The 15,929-nt window shown below is 35.3% G+C and overlaps 1 protein-coding gene across 1 annotated transcript in view; it reads left to right on the top strand.

The window, feature by feature from the left end:
* Positions 1-437: 437 nt before the first annotated feature.
* Positions 438-15,929, top strand: part of LOC138325187 (orexin receptor type 2-like) — a 41,606-nt gene continuing 26,114 nt past the window's right edge. The window contains exons 1-2 of the mRNA XM_069270672.1: positions 438-968; positions 13,452-13,824. Coding sequence (XP_069126773.1) covers positions 576-968; positions 13,452-13,824 — 766 coding nt within the window. The 5' untranslated portion in view covers positions 438-575. The remainder of the gene's footprint in view (positions 969-13,451; positions 13,825-15,929) is intronic.

The following is a 15,929-nucleotide window of genomic DNA, read 5'->3' on the forward strand; positions in this document are numbered from 1 at the left end:
CTAAAACTGTGTGCGGTTCTGATATAAATATTAATGATAGAACAGAAAAAAATAATACTCGATACATGATTGCATTATCAATAATGACTGATCCGATAAACAAATTTCCGGAATTACATTTTTATTGCATCCGTGCTCCGCTTAACAATACCGATGTGATTGCGACCATCTGATTCTATTTTATGAATATTTGCAATGTTTGCTGATGACTGCGAACTTTAGTGGACGGAATATGTGTATATGACAGAACTGGTGCTAGTATAATTCCGATATTCCGGCCATAGAATTCTGGATTCCCAACGGATAATTAGAGTTTACGCCTGTTTGTTCAATAACTAATTTGAGGTGCTGAAATGGAAATTTGCATCCTATCCGTGACTCAGTACTGCAGAAGGAATTAAATTTTCTGCTCTCGAGTGGAATAAAAGGTTGACATTCTGGTTGCGACATTAACATACTGAAGCAGCAAAGCAGGGGTATTACTTTCGAATTCTACCTCAAATACTTTTTAAAATATGTTTGCTTATTTTTGCAATGATCTGTGGTTGTGAGAAGTGACATAGACGCTAGCCACTATGGAGTTGAAGAATGTTGGAGTTTCGGTCTCATATAACGTTGTTGATACAGTCGAACCATGTGTCAACGCATGTTTATCATTATCCGGATGTGTCTCTGAAGAAATTTGTCGGAAACATATCGAGGGTTACATTTTCCCGCGTCCATTGGAATGGGCTTTCATTGCTGTATATGGAATTTTGTTTCTTTTTGGTCTGATAGGGAATGCCCTAGTGTGTTATGTTATATGGCATAGCCATCACATGCAAACTGTCGTCAACATTTTCATCTTCAACCTCGCCGTTGCGGACTTCCTTGTAATTTTTTTCTGCCTGCCAACTACCATGCTAGCAGATGTTACGGAAACATGGTATTTTGGAGAAATAATGTGTAAAATTATACCTTTCCTTCAGGTAGGTAAAAGCGATTGTTTCATATCATTAATAAATAACCAATTAAGCTGTGTGGAGGGCAAACATAAAGTATTATGAGCAAAAATGGCCATATGTATGTTAATTATTTCAAAAGGTGTTTGACCATAATAAAAACACTAATAGCCTTATTATTCGGAATTTAACTCCAATAAAAAGAGAATCGTACACTCGTGTGATATGAAATTTATCAAACGAGTTAAATAATTAGATATGCCACGAGCATTAAGGCTCGTGGCATATCAAAATATTTAACGACTTTGACAAATTTTATATCGCATTGTCGCGACTGTAAGGTTCTATTTATCGCATAACTTTAATTAATAGCGATATGAGTAAAACTTTTAATTTTATCTCTATATAAACAGGTAGAACCCGGCTCGGTTGTGACGTTTTTTGTCTACAGAGACAATCCTGCGACGTCATATAAATTATGACGTCAAACGCCATATATATTATGACGTCAAAACTACCCGTGAGGCCAAATAGTGTCTTACGATATTTATGAAATGGCCGTATGATATGGCTGAATGAGTCAGTTATGTAATAAATAACTTTTAAAACTCACAATTATATATATTTCTAAGTGTGGCATGTCTACTGTATTCTCTTAACTATTTGTGTGGTTTTTTTTTAAAGTTTTAAGTGCATTATCATTGTTAAGATATACATGTATTTAAGAAATTCTTGTATTTGCTAGTTAAGTATGTTAAATACATATAGAAATAAAGCCATCAGGAAGAACGTCCTTAATTGACTTTAAGCTATTAATATGTTCAATATTTGTTTTTGTTTCAAATTCACTAATTTTCTTCTTATAACCAATATGGTTTTTTTCATCAAATTGAGCTTTTCTTAAAATGAAGCTATAGAAAAAGCGAAGTTGCTACCACAAGAAAATAGCAGTCTTTTTAGAGCATGATCAAGGTTCAAAGAAACAGCAAATCTGGTTTTTTTTTTTTTTTTTTTTTTTAATTTTCGAACACATGATTCAAAATGTCTTTCAACGAAGCATGTATTGACTTCGTCGACCAACATGATATTCAATGATAAAATACAATGATAAAATTTGCTAGTTAAGTATGTTAAATACATATAGAAATAAAGCCATCAGGAAGAACGTCCTTAATTGACTTTAAGCTATTAATATGTTCAATATTTGTTTTTGTTTCAAATTCACTAATTTTCTTCTTATAACCAATATGGTTTTTTTCATCAAATTGAGCTTTTCTTAAAATGAAGCTATAGAAAAAGCGAAGTTGCTACCACAAGAAAATAGCAGTCTTTTTAGAGCATGATCAAGGTTCAAAGAAACAGCAAATCTGGTGGTTTTTTTTTGTTTTTTGTTTTAAATTTTCAAACACATGATTCAAAATGTCTTTCAACGCAGCATGTATTGACTTCGTCGACCAACAGGATATTCAATGATAAAATACAGTGTAATAGAAAATTAAAGCATTACCAATATTTAGCAATACCATTTAGCGATTGAGTCAGGTTTGGATGTTTTTTAATATTGAAACTGGTGTATATCAATTTTACACAAGCCACGGATGTATCGATCTTACATTACTATGTAAATATTGCCAGTTAAATCTCCCTCGAGCTATTATAAAGTCAAAGTATCACTATTATTCAAGTACGTTTAATCACACCAAAACAGAACCTCAATTCGGGAGTGTTGAATTTACACCCGTAGCTTTGATCATTGTTGCTTAAATGCAACATATTTATTGACAAACGTATGTTAATCAAATCAATATGTAAATTTAGTAATTACATCTGCATAACAAATATTGAAAACCTACAGAAGCCTTAGTTGAAATCTCTGATATATATATGCTATTTTAGAAAGGCTAATTACTTGTACTCTGTAGTCATACCTTTATACTATTTATATCTAGAGTGGGATTTGTATATAACACAATTGTCTAACATGGTTATGTTCATATAGCCCCAAGTCAATTGTGCCAGCTGGACCGAATGTAAAAATGTAGTCAATTTAAGTAATATTATATACCATTCTTCAATTGAATATTTTTTTCTTTAAGTAACGTAAGATATTACGTTAATTTGGCCTTAAGTGAAATGTTTGACCAATGAGGTAATCTGTGTCCCTTGGTTTGTTACACCATATTCTGTAAAAGCGGTAGATTATTCTTAAGGGAATGGAGCGACTGATGTGCTTGTTATTATTTCAATATGACCGAGTTTGGTGTGTTTTATTAGTTTAACGTCCTATGAACAACCAGAGTCATTTAAGGACGTGCCAGCTTTATTGGTGGAGGAAAGGCACAGAACCCAGAGAAAAACCACCATCTAATGGTCAGTACCTGACAACTGCCGTACATAGGATTCGAACTCGCGACCCAGAGGTGGAGGGCTTGTGGTAATATGTTGGGACATTTTAAATACTCGGCTACCGCGGCTCCAGGGGGTTTAGAGTGCTGTTTAGGATTATTGAATGCATAGTTCAGCTGCATAATCCTTTTTTTCTTTGTTCTCATACCAAATCTGATTATCCGATAAGCCGCAGTTTCCTTCCATATCTCTAAGAAATGGCTGTGACGCAATGGGGACAATAATCTCATGGTAAATCAATGAAATCAAACATGAAACTATTATTATGCTGTCAAGAATTCTGAGAAATAAATCATAAGCATCGAATTTCCGTAGCTGTTGATAAGGCGTTTAGTTTGTTTGTTTTCCGGTCACATTATACTGACAACGGGAGAACCAGTCGTCCAACTCCCGGTATGCTGAGCGCTAAGCAGGAGCAGAAACTACAACTTTTATAGACTTTGGTGTGTCTCGGCCAGGGGACAAAACCCAGAGCCTTCCTCACAGGGGTGAACGCTCAACTCAAGGCCAAAAGTGAGGCGGTGCCAAAGGGAGGCATTAGGAAAGATAAAGTCAGTTAGGAAGAAGAGAAAAGATAAGATCCTAAATTCAGTTGCCTCTTACGATCATGCAATAGGGGCAGCGGGTACAATGCTAACGCCCTACATGCAGGATAAGGCGTTTAGCAACATTAAACTAAACAGACAACAAACTGAGAGGACATTGCACTTTACAATATCATTTATTTTAAATAATGCTGTCGTACCATGTTGTCAAGTGGAGTGTGTTGCTTGGTGTCTTTGGTGGCATTCTTCAGTGATATAGCACTATACAAGAGCAAGAGTTCCAGTATACAAGAAAACACAACACGAATTTACCGAAATCTTCCAAAATACGCACCGCACACTTTATACACGCAACATACAGTTGTACCGCATATATGGGAGGCCGTCCTTAGATGATGATTAAATCAATCAAACAAAAAAATTATGCTATGATTTCTATAAGTTATTTCCAGCTTGTACGCGACTTATCCGTAGATATTAAACTCGCGATCGGAATATCAAGCGCAGTATGCACTCAGGGTGACATGCGAGTCCAAACGGTTATAGGTATATTCATAGAGACATACAGTTAACCATTACATATTACTGTATTTGTTTGCTTCAGATGCAAGAACATCTTATAGGAAATCTATGACAAGGGGATGGTGTTCCTTAGCTATTCGAAATAGACTACAACGTATATGTCACATACTTTACATACTTGGTTTTAGTTTCCACATGTAGCCCGCTGACTATACGTGAGGAATTACAGGGCATTTGCTATCATTTGGCTTGGCAAACTCATACATATCGGCTGAATTATCTGTTCTATAAACATTGGATTATTTTCCTACATCCTTTCTGACCCGTCATTCACCTCTCCATGCGGGACAGATTTACCTTTTCCCATAGCAACCCGAGAATTACCCAATGAATCACGCGAGAAGTATCAGATATAACATTTGACAAATGCTTTTTAAATTTTTATATCGATATAGAAAATATAGTATAATGTGTGAAAGTGTCAAGTTGTCTGCAATTTTGAAAAGCTTTACAGGTGAGTGATGAAACATTATATAAAGCATGTAATGATGTAAGTACAGCTAAACTCTACATTCTTGATTTCTCCACGTACATGTATCTCATAGGAAGACTAGTCATTCGTATGTCGATATTAAAAAATATAACCAGTGCAATTATATCACCGAGCTTACTAAGACAATAGATTGTGCCTGGCACCTGTGTTCACGGCTGTAATTAACTATCCTGACAAATCAGTCTCCACAATAATATGCTAGTGTGTAAGTTTACTTGTAAAATGCCGGAAGCACATTTAATAAAACTTGCTTCAATACCACTTTTAATGGAAAAAAGCCTGACATTGGTAAATGTACTAAATGATTCATTTCATAAACGTTAATTTTCTAGGAACACGTCATTTTGACATGGAATTATATTCAGTCTAAACAAACTAAGCGGAATGATTATTCACCTGACGTTTTGGTCACAATCTCATATTTGTTACATATTAATTGTTCTAAAACATGTCTATCATCCATTTTGAATAACATATGACAAATATGAACCGTTAGACACTTCATAGTAAGCTGTAGTGATTTTAACGTATGGAATAAATAATTTGAATGTTTAATAATATAAGCTTAATGTTGTTTTATTTTCTTGTTGTTTATTTTCATTTTTTTCTAGGGATGGGGTATATTTGTATTGAAATAAAGTGATCGGAGTTATTTTTAAGCAGCAACGACTTGATTTTGATATGTTTAACACCTGGTATGCATTTCATCATCATACATAGCATGGTCTCACCTTCATCAACGTCTCTTAAATTAAAAAAAAAATAATAAGGAATTTCGTCTCACTTCTTCACTTCTGTATTGCATTCCTATCAGGAATCTTAAGTTAAGAATCGTCGATGAAACATCAGCGATGTATGCAATCACATTAAAATATTTTGACATGATACAATACGACATAACGAATAAAGTAACATCTAAGTGCTACAACAAATAAGATTGATGGCGCAACATCAGAGCGGTTTCCGATCGTTAACTCAAGTTCCCTTGAACCAATCAAATGCACGTTGTATGCATACCCCTCTTTTAGATTGTCTTTTAGGCCCGAAGGTCAATGTCATTTAGGACAAAATGTATTGATGAAATTCCATATAATTGTGAAAGTATAAGATGTATGTAATGCTTTTAACAGTGCTATCATAGGTTTGCCTTTCAGGAAATAAGGTCAAAGGTCAGTATTACTAAGAAGGCAATGGGTCTGAATTAATATCGCGCATGTTTTCTGAGCTATTCAGCCGGTGCCATTTACGGCAGGAAACCGAGACCTCACCTCCCGATGACCCTCGACATCCGGGTATTTTATTAAAAAAAACTGCGATTGATGCTATTTAGTATTCATAAAGGCACGTGTTGGTGTCGTTTTCTTTGAGGGAGAGCGGCCCAATTGATGATCGTATGGTCTATTGACGATCTTTTTCAGTTAACACGCAGTATGACATGCTGTTCTATCTACCATTTACTAATTAACTACGAAATAGGATAATGTATATGCAAACTCAGGACAAACAATGGCAATCTCTTTGTGATTCCCGCTGCTGAAGTCATTAGTTTTCTAAGAAACCGCATGGAATAGTTAACATAAAGCTATATCAACTTCATCCATGCTCTGCCATATAGAGACCAAAATGGGTTTAATTGCGGCTACCATCCTGTGTTGCCGTTACACCACACAGGTAAAAGAGAAATAAGAATTCCTAAAGGGGCAATAATTTGTTGTGATTATCTTTATTTGGATATTTAAGTAAGAATACAGAACAATCAAAATGTTTGTCATCCTGGATGTGACGTGAAATTTTCGATACTGATATAATTAAGTTTCAGATATGAAAAAAACCGACAGAAAATGCTCTTGTATACAGATATTAATTGAAAAGATAATAATATTATATACAGATACTAATTTAAAAGAGAATATCATTAAAAATCATTTATCTTTTATCTCCTCTGCAAATCATTTAATTCTTGATATTCAACGTGTTCAATACAACAATACGTAGTTGACATGTCATATGTCACTGATCTTATTTTTAGAAGGTGACACTGTTAGTTAATTATTCAATTTCTGATTTTTTATTGTGTTAGATAATAAACCGTAGGTCACAAAAATGTTGATGGGCCGAGTGGTTGAGATGTCTCGACATATAACCACAAACTATACACCTCTGAGATGCGGGTTCGAATCCCGTTTGGAGCAGGTGCCAGGTACTGACCGCTGGCCGGTGGTTTTTCTTCGGGTACTCCGGTCTCCTCCACCAACAAATCTGGCACGTCCTAATATGGCCCTGGCTGTTAATAGCACGTTAAACTAATAAACGAAACCAAACGTTAATCATTGTTAGAAATATTCTTGGCTAAAAGTATATGTTTGGAGTCTTTTTGGTTGTTTCTTTACTGGTTCGATTTGATTAAGTCATAGTAACAGTCAGGGTCATTTCCTTTGTATTAAGTGTGTTGGGTATGTTTAAGAGACTTGGGGATGTTTGTGTTGTTACGCTAATATTCGATTAGTTAGTGCTGAAGATCAAACCAACGTTTAGGCCAAAATAATTAATTTGTACTGAATATAAGCGCTTTAGAAGAAGCAAACTAGTATTTAAATTCGAAGTTTCAAAGAGAAGAACAAAACGCTAACCCGCCTTTCATGTTAGTACTGTCAGTCTGTTATGAATATCATGGATCAAAATATGTACAAAGTTGTAAATTATGATCACATGTCCTCAAAAGGAAGACAATTTGTTGTTATCTGTGATATTCGGTATGCTTCTTTGGATTTGGTACAAACGTTTCAATAGGCAAAAAATAATCTCAAGCAGTGTCAAAAGTCCAATGTTGCATATGAAGCTTTATCTGTGACAGCTCTTTGTTGGACACCAATACAGAATAGAAAAGCATAGGTTTCGTTTGTGAATAAGGTTGATGGGTTGAGCTCGTTTGTTTTCTTTTGTCCGTCTATCTACCCATCCCCACTCACGCCTTACGTTTGATTCTGCTTCTTTTGCTAACTATAATTAAATATCCCACTCACCCACTCCTTTATTTTAGTGACGGAGACTGAATAAAGAAACTTATTTAATCGTATTAGCCCCGCAGCTCTCTCGATTAACCATGCCGACGAGGAAATGGGTTAGTAATGCCTTCCTCAGAACTATTTTCACTGATGAGAGTCAAGTAGGGAAATTGACGTCTCATAAGTACATCAGGATCTGTGACATTTCCTTTATACCAAATAATACCAAATATCTTCGTAGCTGATGATGGCGTGAGCGATCAGTAATTTTGTGTCAAGATGTTTTATATTTTTTTTTTATTTATCTTTCATGTACAATAAACCAAGTTGCTACAAATAGCTAAATACTTTTAATGATTATTCACATTCAATATCACTATTACACTCTTTTTCAAACATCTTCATCATCATCACATCCACCATCTCTTTATCATTATCATTTTTGTAGTTTAAATCTAGATTGTAAAATATAGAATAACAAATCATGAAGAATACTTTTTAATTAATTTTGAATTTTCACTTTTTACAGATTTGTTTTGGTATATCCTTGGTATATCATTGTGATCTTTTAAGGCAACCGGTTATTTCACAAGTGTTTATAGAGTTTAGTTTTAAAACGAATACTGAACAATCATACAAAATTACATCTAGAATGATATCAGTATTCTATATCGTTGCCATTAAAAACTTACTGATTACTGTTAAGTTAAAGATGCTCCACCGCCGACAGAGCATAAATTATATTCATCATTTGAACAATAATTGGTGTTTTATCGTGTATATATATGTCTAATTAACACAAAAAATAATTATGAATAATTTAATTTTCCTTTGGTGCATGCGCAATCAGTACATCATTCCATATAGAATATAGTGCCACGGAATTTTTTCGGGATGCAATTAATTATTTTTCATATTTTTAACTTGAAGTAAAATTAGAAGCTCAAACTTTTCAACGGTGGTAATGGTGTAAAGTAAGTAACTTTTGTAACTGAAGAAAAATGCTTAATCGTCTGCTCCTGTTTTTGATAGCGAAAAAATACCATTTGTCAGCGGTGGAGCATCTTTAATGAATCCTACTAAGTTCCTCCGACATAGCTCGAGTGTGCTTGTTCGAGGTTATCAACGGCATTGTTTAGAGAAATTGCACTACAAACAGGGTCTATCACAAGAATACACAAGGCGAATATACCACAGCCTCCCAAAACATTGACAACGCATCGATCATATGGGTGTTTCTTTGTTTGTTTGTTTGATTAATTAACGTCCTATTAACAGCTATGGTCATGTAAGGACGGCCTCCTATGTATGCGGTGTGTTGCGTGTATGTTGTGCGAGGTGCGTGTTTCAGGAGACTTCGGTATATTCATGTTGTGTCTTCTTGTATAGTGGAACTTTTGCCCTTTTTATAGTGCTATATCACTGAAGCATGCCGCCGAAGACACCAAGCAACACACCCCACCCGGTCACATTATACTGACAACGGGCGAACCAGTCGTCCCACTCCCTTTTTGCTGAGCGCTAAGCAGGAGCAGAAACTACCACTTTTACAGACTTTGGTGTGTCTCGGCCAGGGGACTGACAACGGGCGAACCAGTCGTCCCACTCCCTTTTTGCTGAGCGCTAAGCAGGAGCAGAAACTACCACTTTTACAGACTTTGGTGTTTGGTGTGTCTCGGCCAGGGGACAGAACCTAGAGCCTTCCTCACAGGGGCGAACGCTCAACTCGAGGCCAAAAGTGAGGCGGTGCCAAGGGAGGCATTAGGAAGGATAAAGTCAGTTAGGAAGAATAGAAAAGATAAGATCCTAAATTTAGTCGCCTTTTACGATCATGCAATAGGGGCAGCAGGTACAATTCTAACGCCCTACCTGCAGGGCCATCATATGGGTGACCGTCCTTAATTGGCCATGATGGTTAATAGGAATCAAATAAATCAAACCAAACAGACATAGTAGCGGTATATCTATATGGTTGTATATAATAGGCTTTGGACAGAGCAATATATCTGTATATATATATATATATATATATAATGCATTTGCGAACCCAACTTGATTGAACAATACATTAGGGGTTTACGTTTGTAATTTTCCAGACGTATGATCTACTCTAATGATGTTTTGAGTAGGTGTCTGCTTACGGTTCACAATATATAAGAGTATGATATGACAGTTTATGCCATCAATGTGTCTTTTAAAAAGAGTTATAGTCTGTAAGAGGACATCAATCTTGTTCCATGTCTGACGTTCTGACATTTCAGGTCGAGAATAATCACTGTAATAAATGCATGTTCAACATCTGCGAGACGGTAATCTATTAGTTTACGTAAAATATTTTCTATAAAGTGAACATCGAACAGTTGCATCGAATATCTTTTCAGGAAAACCATTATATTCTTAACTGTGCAACATAAAGTTACTTCACTGCAATTCCGTGCCTAAACAAACTTTCAAAGTAATTGTCTCAAGTTTGAAAGCTTTTCCCGATATTTAAATTCAGCAGTGTTTCTCAATGATGGCGAGAGGCGTCTCGATTTTTGAATAAAAATATGACGCACATTGAATCAGAACCATGAATGATATGGGGGAGGGAGCGTGCTTAGTAAAGAGTTCAAACGATAAAGAATCGGATTTAAAAAATGTTGGGTTTGAAATAAGTAAGTTAAAAGAGATCGATTACATACTTATTGAGAAAAGGTCATCTATGTCCCTTCTGTTTGAAACACGTTTGTGTTCACAGTCTATCGTAATTTATAGGAGCTCCTTGACTATCTCTTCCCATACTTATTTGAGAAGTGCTTTCATACACTTAAGACTTATACAAGGCGTTGTCTATATATTGCTGTCTATGTGTTGAATTCAATTAGGAAGGCTGTAGACATAAAGACAGAAATCTCGCTACGTTTACCACTTAGCAAAGGCACTTGTTTGGTTTAGGCCTAGGGCCACTGTCTGTCTGAAGTTGAATTTCAACATCTTCGTCCCCACGGGGAAAAGGTCACTAGCTAACAAAAATCTGACAAAGAAAATATTTAACAGCTACTTCTAAACCACTGTCAATTGGTGTATACGTCTCTCTTATTACTTCCGGTATCATACCCAAAGTACATCCTGAACCATATCCAAAATGGTCTTCAGGAACTTTATTCTAGGCAAATCAAATTATCGTTTAAATAAAAAATCGTTGATTAACGTATTGAAATCACTTCTTGACACTTACTTTAGTATTTCCGGAACATACTTGATGTACATACAGGAACTAAGCCCTTACTATTTTCCAACGCCAGTTTCTTTTTTAAAACTTAAATGTTGATACATTTCTACTTATCGTATACACATCAAACAATCTCCTGACAGACTATATAAAACATGAATTGTGATTAAATTCCAGACGGAAAAATAATCTTTGACTGATTGATCCGTGTACGAGCACATTGAAATTCATATCTCGTAGACCTATTCCAGCCTAAAGCGACATTAAGGCATGTATTGTATATGCAAGTCTTATCAATGTATTTCATTTATTGTTCGTAAAGATATGGGTTGAGATAATGAAAACGTGACTCAGGATATTTTAAATTCAAAGGACAAGATTAAAATATTTCCTATTGCAGATTACATGCTTACATTCATAATGCTTCAGTAACATACAAATTCTTCATTCATTTGAATTGCCACGCGAGCTTTCTGCATATTGATTCGCATTGTTGAATGAATAGAATCATATCAATGATAATATAAATATATACATATAGCAAAATCTGTACACAATGGACTCAAACCCACAGAGCATAACTCTTCTTTAAATCTCTTAATATATACCTTATTGTACTAATGGGAGTGACGATATACAAGTGTCCAAAATATATTGTTCGAGCACAATATACATGTAATGAGGTGGTGCAATGTAGCAGTTATATTTCATTGGGATTGTTAATTTCATTCTCGGAGTTAAAAATACCATTTAAATCGTGGGCTTTCTGCTTACTAATTTTCTCATCTTCATTGATTTGATTCCAATCTAAATATACTGTTACACAATATGATGGGCTTTGATAAGTACAAATATGTCAAGGATGAATACTTAATGTAAATGTGTATGTGTCGAAAGCAAGTAATTCGTTTAATAGTAATTCAAATTCGTGTTCCGCACGACACCCTCACCAAACCTTGATCTTTATTAAAAATCAGACTCACAATCTTAATAAGAGCTATATCTAAAATGGTGCCGTTCAATTAACGTGCATAGATGGTGTGATGCACTTCGACCATTAAGCAAAATGGAATCCGTGTGAAAAAGTTACATTTAATATATATCGTCACGTTCAATTTTTGTTCCCTTATTATAACTTTTGTTAGATTCACTATCTCGACCTTGACCATATCTGCCACTCAAATGACAAAACCATTCATTCGTTGCAAATATTCACTGATTTTTTTCAGTTTATACCGACTATCTTAGGAATCGACATGTGCGAGTTAGCCTCAAGGTTTTTGTTTATCGATTATATTCTAAGTAAATGACCTACATATCCAACAAACATACAGCTAACTGAAATTCATTACCAGGCAACCTGACCAGAAATATGAAATATAACTCGCAAACCGTAATTATGTATCAGTAATTGGAGTGAACATTTGCTTTAATATGCGATCAATTTGATCAAAGTTAACTAACTATCGGTGACATTTCGATGTAAAATATTATAATTATATACAATCTTTGTACGCTATTTAAAATTCCATACAATCTTGTATTTGTTAAGTCTTTCTAAAATGCCATAACAAGGAAACCAACCAAAATTAACCACAAACGAATGTAGCGGCATTATCTTGAAAGCTACTGCCGTGTATTTATAGTATAGTTCAAATATAGTTTCCACCTTGGTAATCAAGTGGTCTTGTGGATAATCCACTATCTTTCACCCAACCGGCCGTGGTTCGATTGCATCATCTCCGTTCTCAGAGCACTCCAATATCCTTTCACTCTGATGCCTCTCGCACAATATATTTCATACGGGCCAACACAAGTAATTTGTTTAAGTTGTATAATTTTTTTAATCAATGTAGAATACATATAAAAAAATTATATTGTACTAGTATTTCATTACTTACACTTTCCTTTACTTATCACTTCACAAAAAATTACTAACAAAATCAAAGAATAATAAAGTCAATTGTTTGTTAATACTTTATCAAATGCATAAATTAAAACTAATTTTTATTACACAAAATATCCGTTGGTTCTTCTTTCGTGAAATAGAGCGATAAAGTACTTTTCTTGATTAAACCTTTCGCGGTTAGTAAATTTAACAACGGTAACAATGATATATTAACAACATTCGTTTTTTTTTAATTTTCATGATCCCGTACATGCATTAACCAAAGAAACAAACAAACTTTTTCTAAAATACCAAATTGCAGTGTTATACAATATTTCATTTAAGAATATGTCATTTGCTGATTATTTCTTTTCCAGACCACTTCTGTAGCGGTGTCAGTCCTGACGTTGAGTGCTATATCTGTGGAGCGGTACTTCGCCATTTGCCAGCCTCTAAAGGTCAGACTTACCAACAGGACAATCATTAAAATCATAGTGGTTATATGGATCGCAGGAATGACAGCATCCATCCCAGAATTAATTTACAACCAACTCTGGCAAATAGTTCCGGGTCAGGTCACGCAGTATCTGGTTCATTGTGCGAAGGAGTGGTCGGTAACCTATGACAATAATTACCAGTTATTCATCTTAGTCGTTCTCTACTCCATTCCGATATGTCTCATGGCCTTCACGTATTCCGTGATTTCCCGCCAATTATGGAGGAACGATATTCCCGGAACAGCTGAAACCAGTAAGTAGATTCTATTGCCTTCTGCCAATCCTTTTCCCTCTATTTTACAAGCGCTGCAGGCGCAATCGAATTTCTTCTCTGCCTGTGGATACTGCGTAGACATGGTATATTTTGAAATATTTTGAAACTGTTAATGAGAAATTATATCTGACGCCTCAAATAATAATTAGGTCGATGACACCGTCGAGACATATGTTAATATAGTCAATAACTTAATTAAAGTTTTTTGTGTTTTCTCCGTAAGTTATTATTCAATCTCTCGAAACATTAGAAGCTATTGTTATACCCCTATAAAATAGTTTCTATATAAACTCTATTGACAAAAATTCTTATAAATGAACTGTTCCATCGAGCGGTCCAAAGAACTGTTAAAATGTGCTGTTGGACTGGATTTTTTTGTTTTTTGATTTATTAACGTCCTATTAACAGCTATGGTCACTATGGTCATGTAAGGACGGCCTCCCATGTATGCGGTGTGTTGCGTGTATGTAGTGCGAGACTGTGGTATATTCATGTTGTGTCTTCTGGTATAGTGGAACTATTGCCCTTTTTATAGTGCTATATCACTGGAGTGACGTCGCGATGGGTATAACAAAACAGTTGTCGACTGGGTTTTTGGGCCACAGATGATTTGTTGGACCCTCACACAAACTACGGCATCGGGCAACAGTTTGTCTTCGGGTCCAACAAATCATCTATTGCCCTCACCCCAATTCAACAAGTTTATAATACAGGCTAGAGTTGCAGAGGAGAGATAGAAAGTGAAATTGAGAAAATAATATAACATTTGGTCGCTTTTTTACGATGATGCTGCTGCCCTGCAGGAAGGGCGTTAGAATTGTACCTGCTGTCCCTATTGAATGATCGTAAAAGGCGACTAATTTTGGATTTTATCTTTTCTCTTCTTTCTAACTGACTTTTGGCCTTTTCTTGAGTGCTCGCCCCTGTGAGGTAGGCTTTGGATTCTGTTCCCTGGCCGAGACACACCAAAGTCTATAAAAGTGGTAGTGTCTACTCCTGATTAGCACTTGGCATACAGGAAGTAGGACGACTGGTTCGCCGTTGTAAGTATAATGTAACCGGGTAGGGTGTGTTGCTAGGTGTCTTCGGCAGCATGCTTCAGTGATATAGCACTATAAAAAGGGCAAAAGCTCAATATACAAGAAGACACAACACAAACATACCGCAATCTCCCAAACGCACTACACACACTACACAACGCATACATGGGAGGCCGTCCTTACATGACCCTGGCTATTAATAGGACGTTAATCAAACAAACAAACGATTCCTTACATGCGCGGTACAAGTTTGAACTACTTTTTGTATTTCAATATATTGAAAAATTAATAAGCGTATCATCTATGACATTTTGATTTACATTCCATATTACTGTTTGTTTATGGCCTATGCACAAAGCACATTAAAATTGAAAAATATCAAAAGTTAATTTCCTTTTCTAGTCTAGTGACGAGGGTAATGTCCCATTTCATTTATATTCTTGGCATACTAAAACCCGTGTAAGTCCGCCTTCAGTCTCCACTCACCGAAGAGTTTATTGCGCACAGCTGTAGTTCAGAGACTGAATCTTGTTTTGTAGCATTAATAAACAAGAATGGTATGGTGTTAAAAGACATTTATTAATGACATTAAAATCCCACGAATTTAATTGGAAAACCTAAATACTTTTTGCCAAAATGAATTTATTGTAGCAACAAAGGCGGGGTACAAATAATACAGGGTTTTTTTTCTTCTAGTATTTTCTATTGTTAATTTTCTAAATCATGATCATCAGAATTCGACAATATTTTTGTGTACATGATTTATTAGAATTTCTAGCTTGAACTATATTGAAAATCTTCAGTGGTGAAACGGTTTGAAATTATTCCAACTTCGCACTTCAAGGCGACTTCGCCTAACACATGCTGTCGTCATACAAATAAAATATCATTTCAACTTGTTAACTCGAAAGCATATACCTCGAATTCCCGTTACTCAAAAGGATCGAACTCAAATACCTAATTTGATTATCATGACCTCGAGTAATCGTTTCATTCCATGTCCAAGAAAACATATTCAAAGTCCTTTTATGTTTTTGTGACTGT

This window comes from Argopecten irradians, chromosome 6 (assembly GCF_041381155.1).
Source record: "Argopecten irradians isolate NY chromosome 6, Ai_NY, whole genome shotgun sequence".
Taxonomy (NCBI): domain Eukaryota; kingdom Metazoa; phylum Mollusca; class Bivalvia; order Pectinida; family Pectinidae; genus Argopecten; species Argopecten irradians.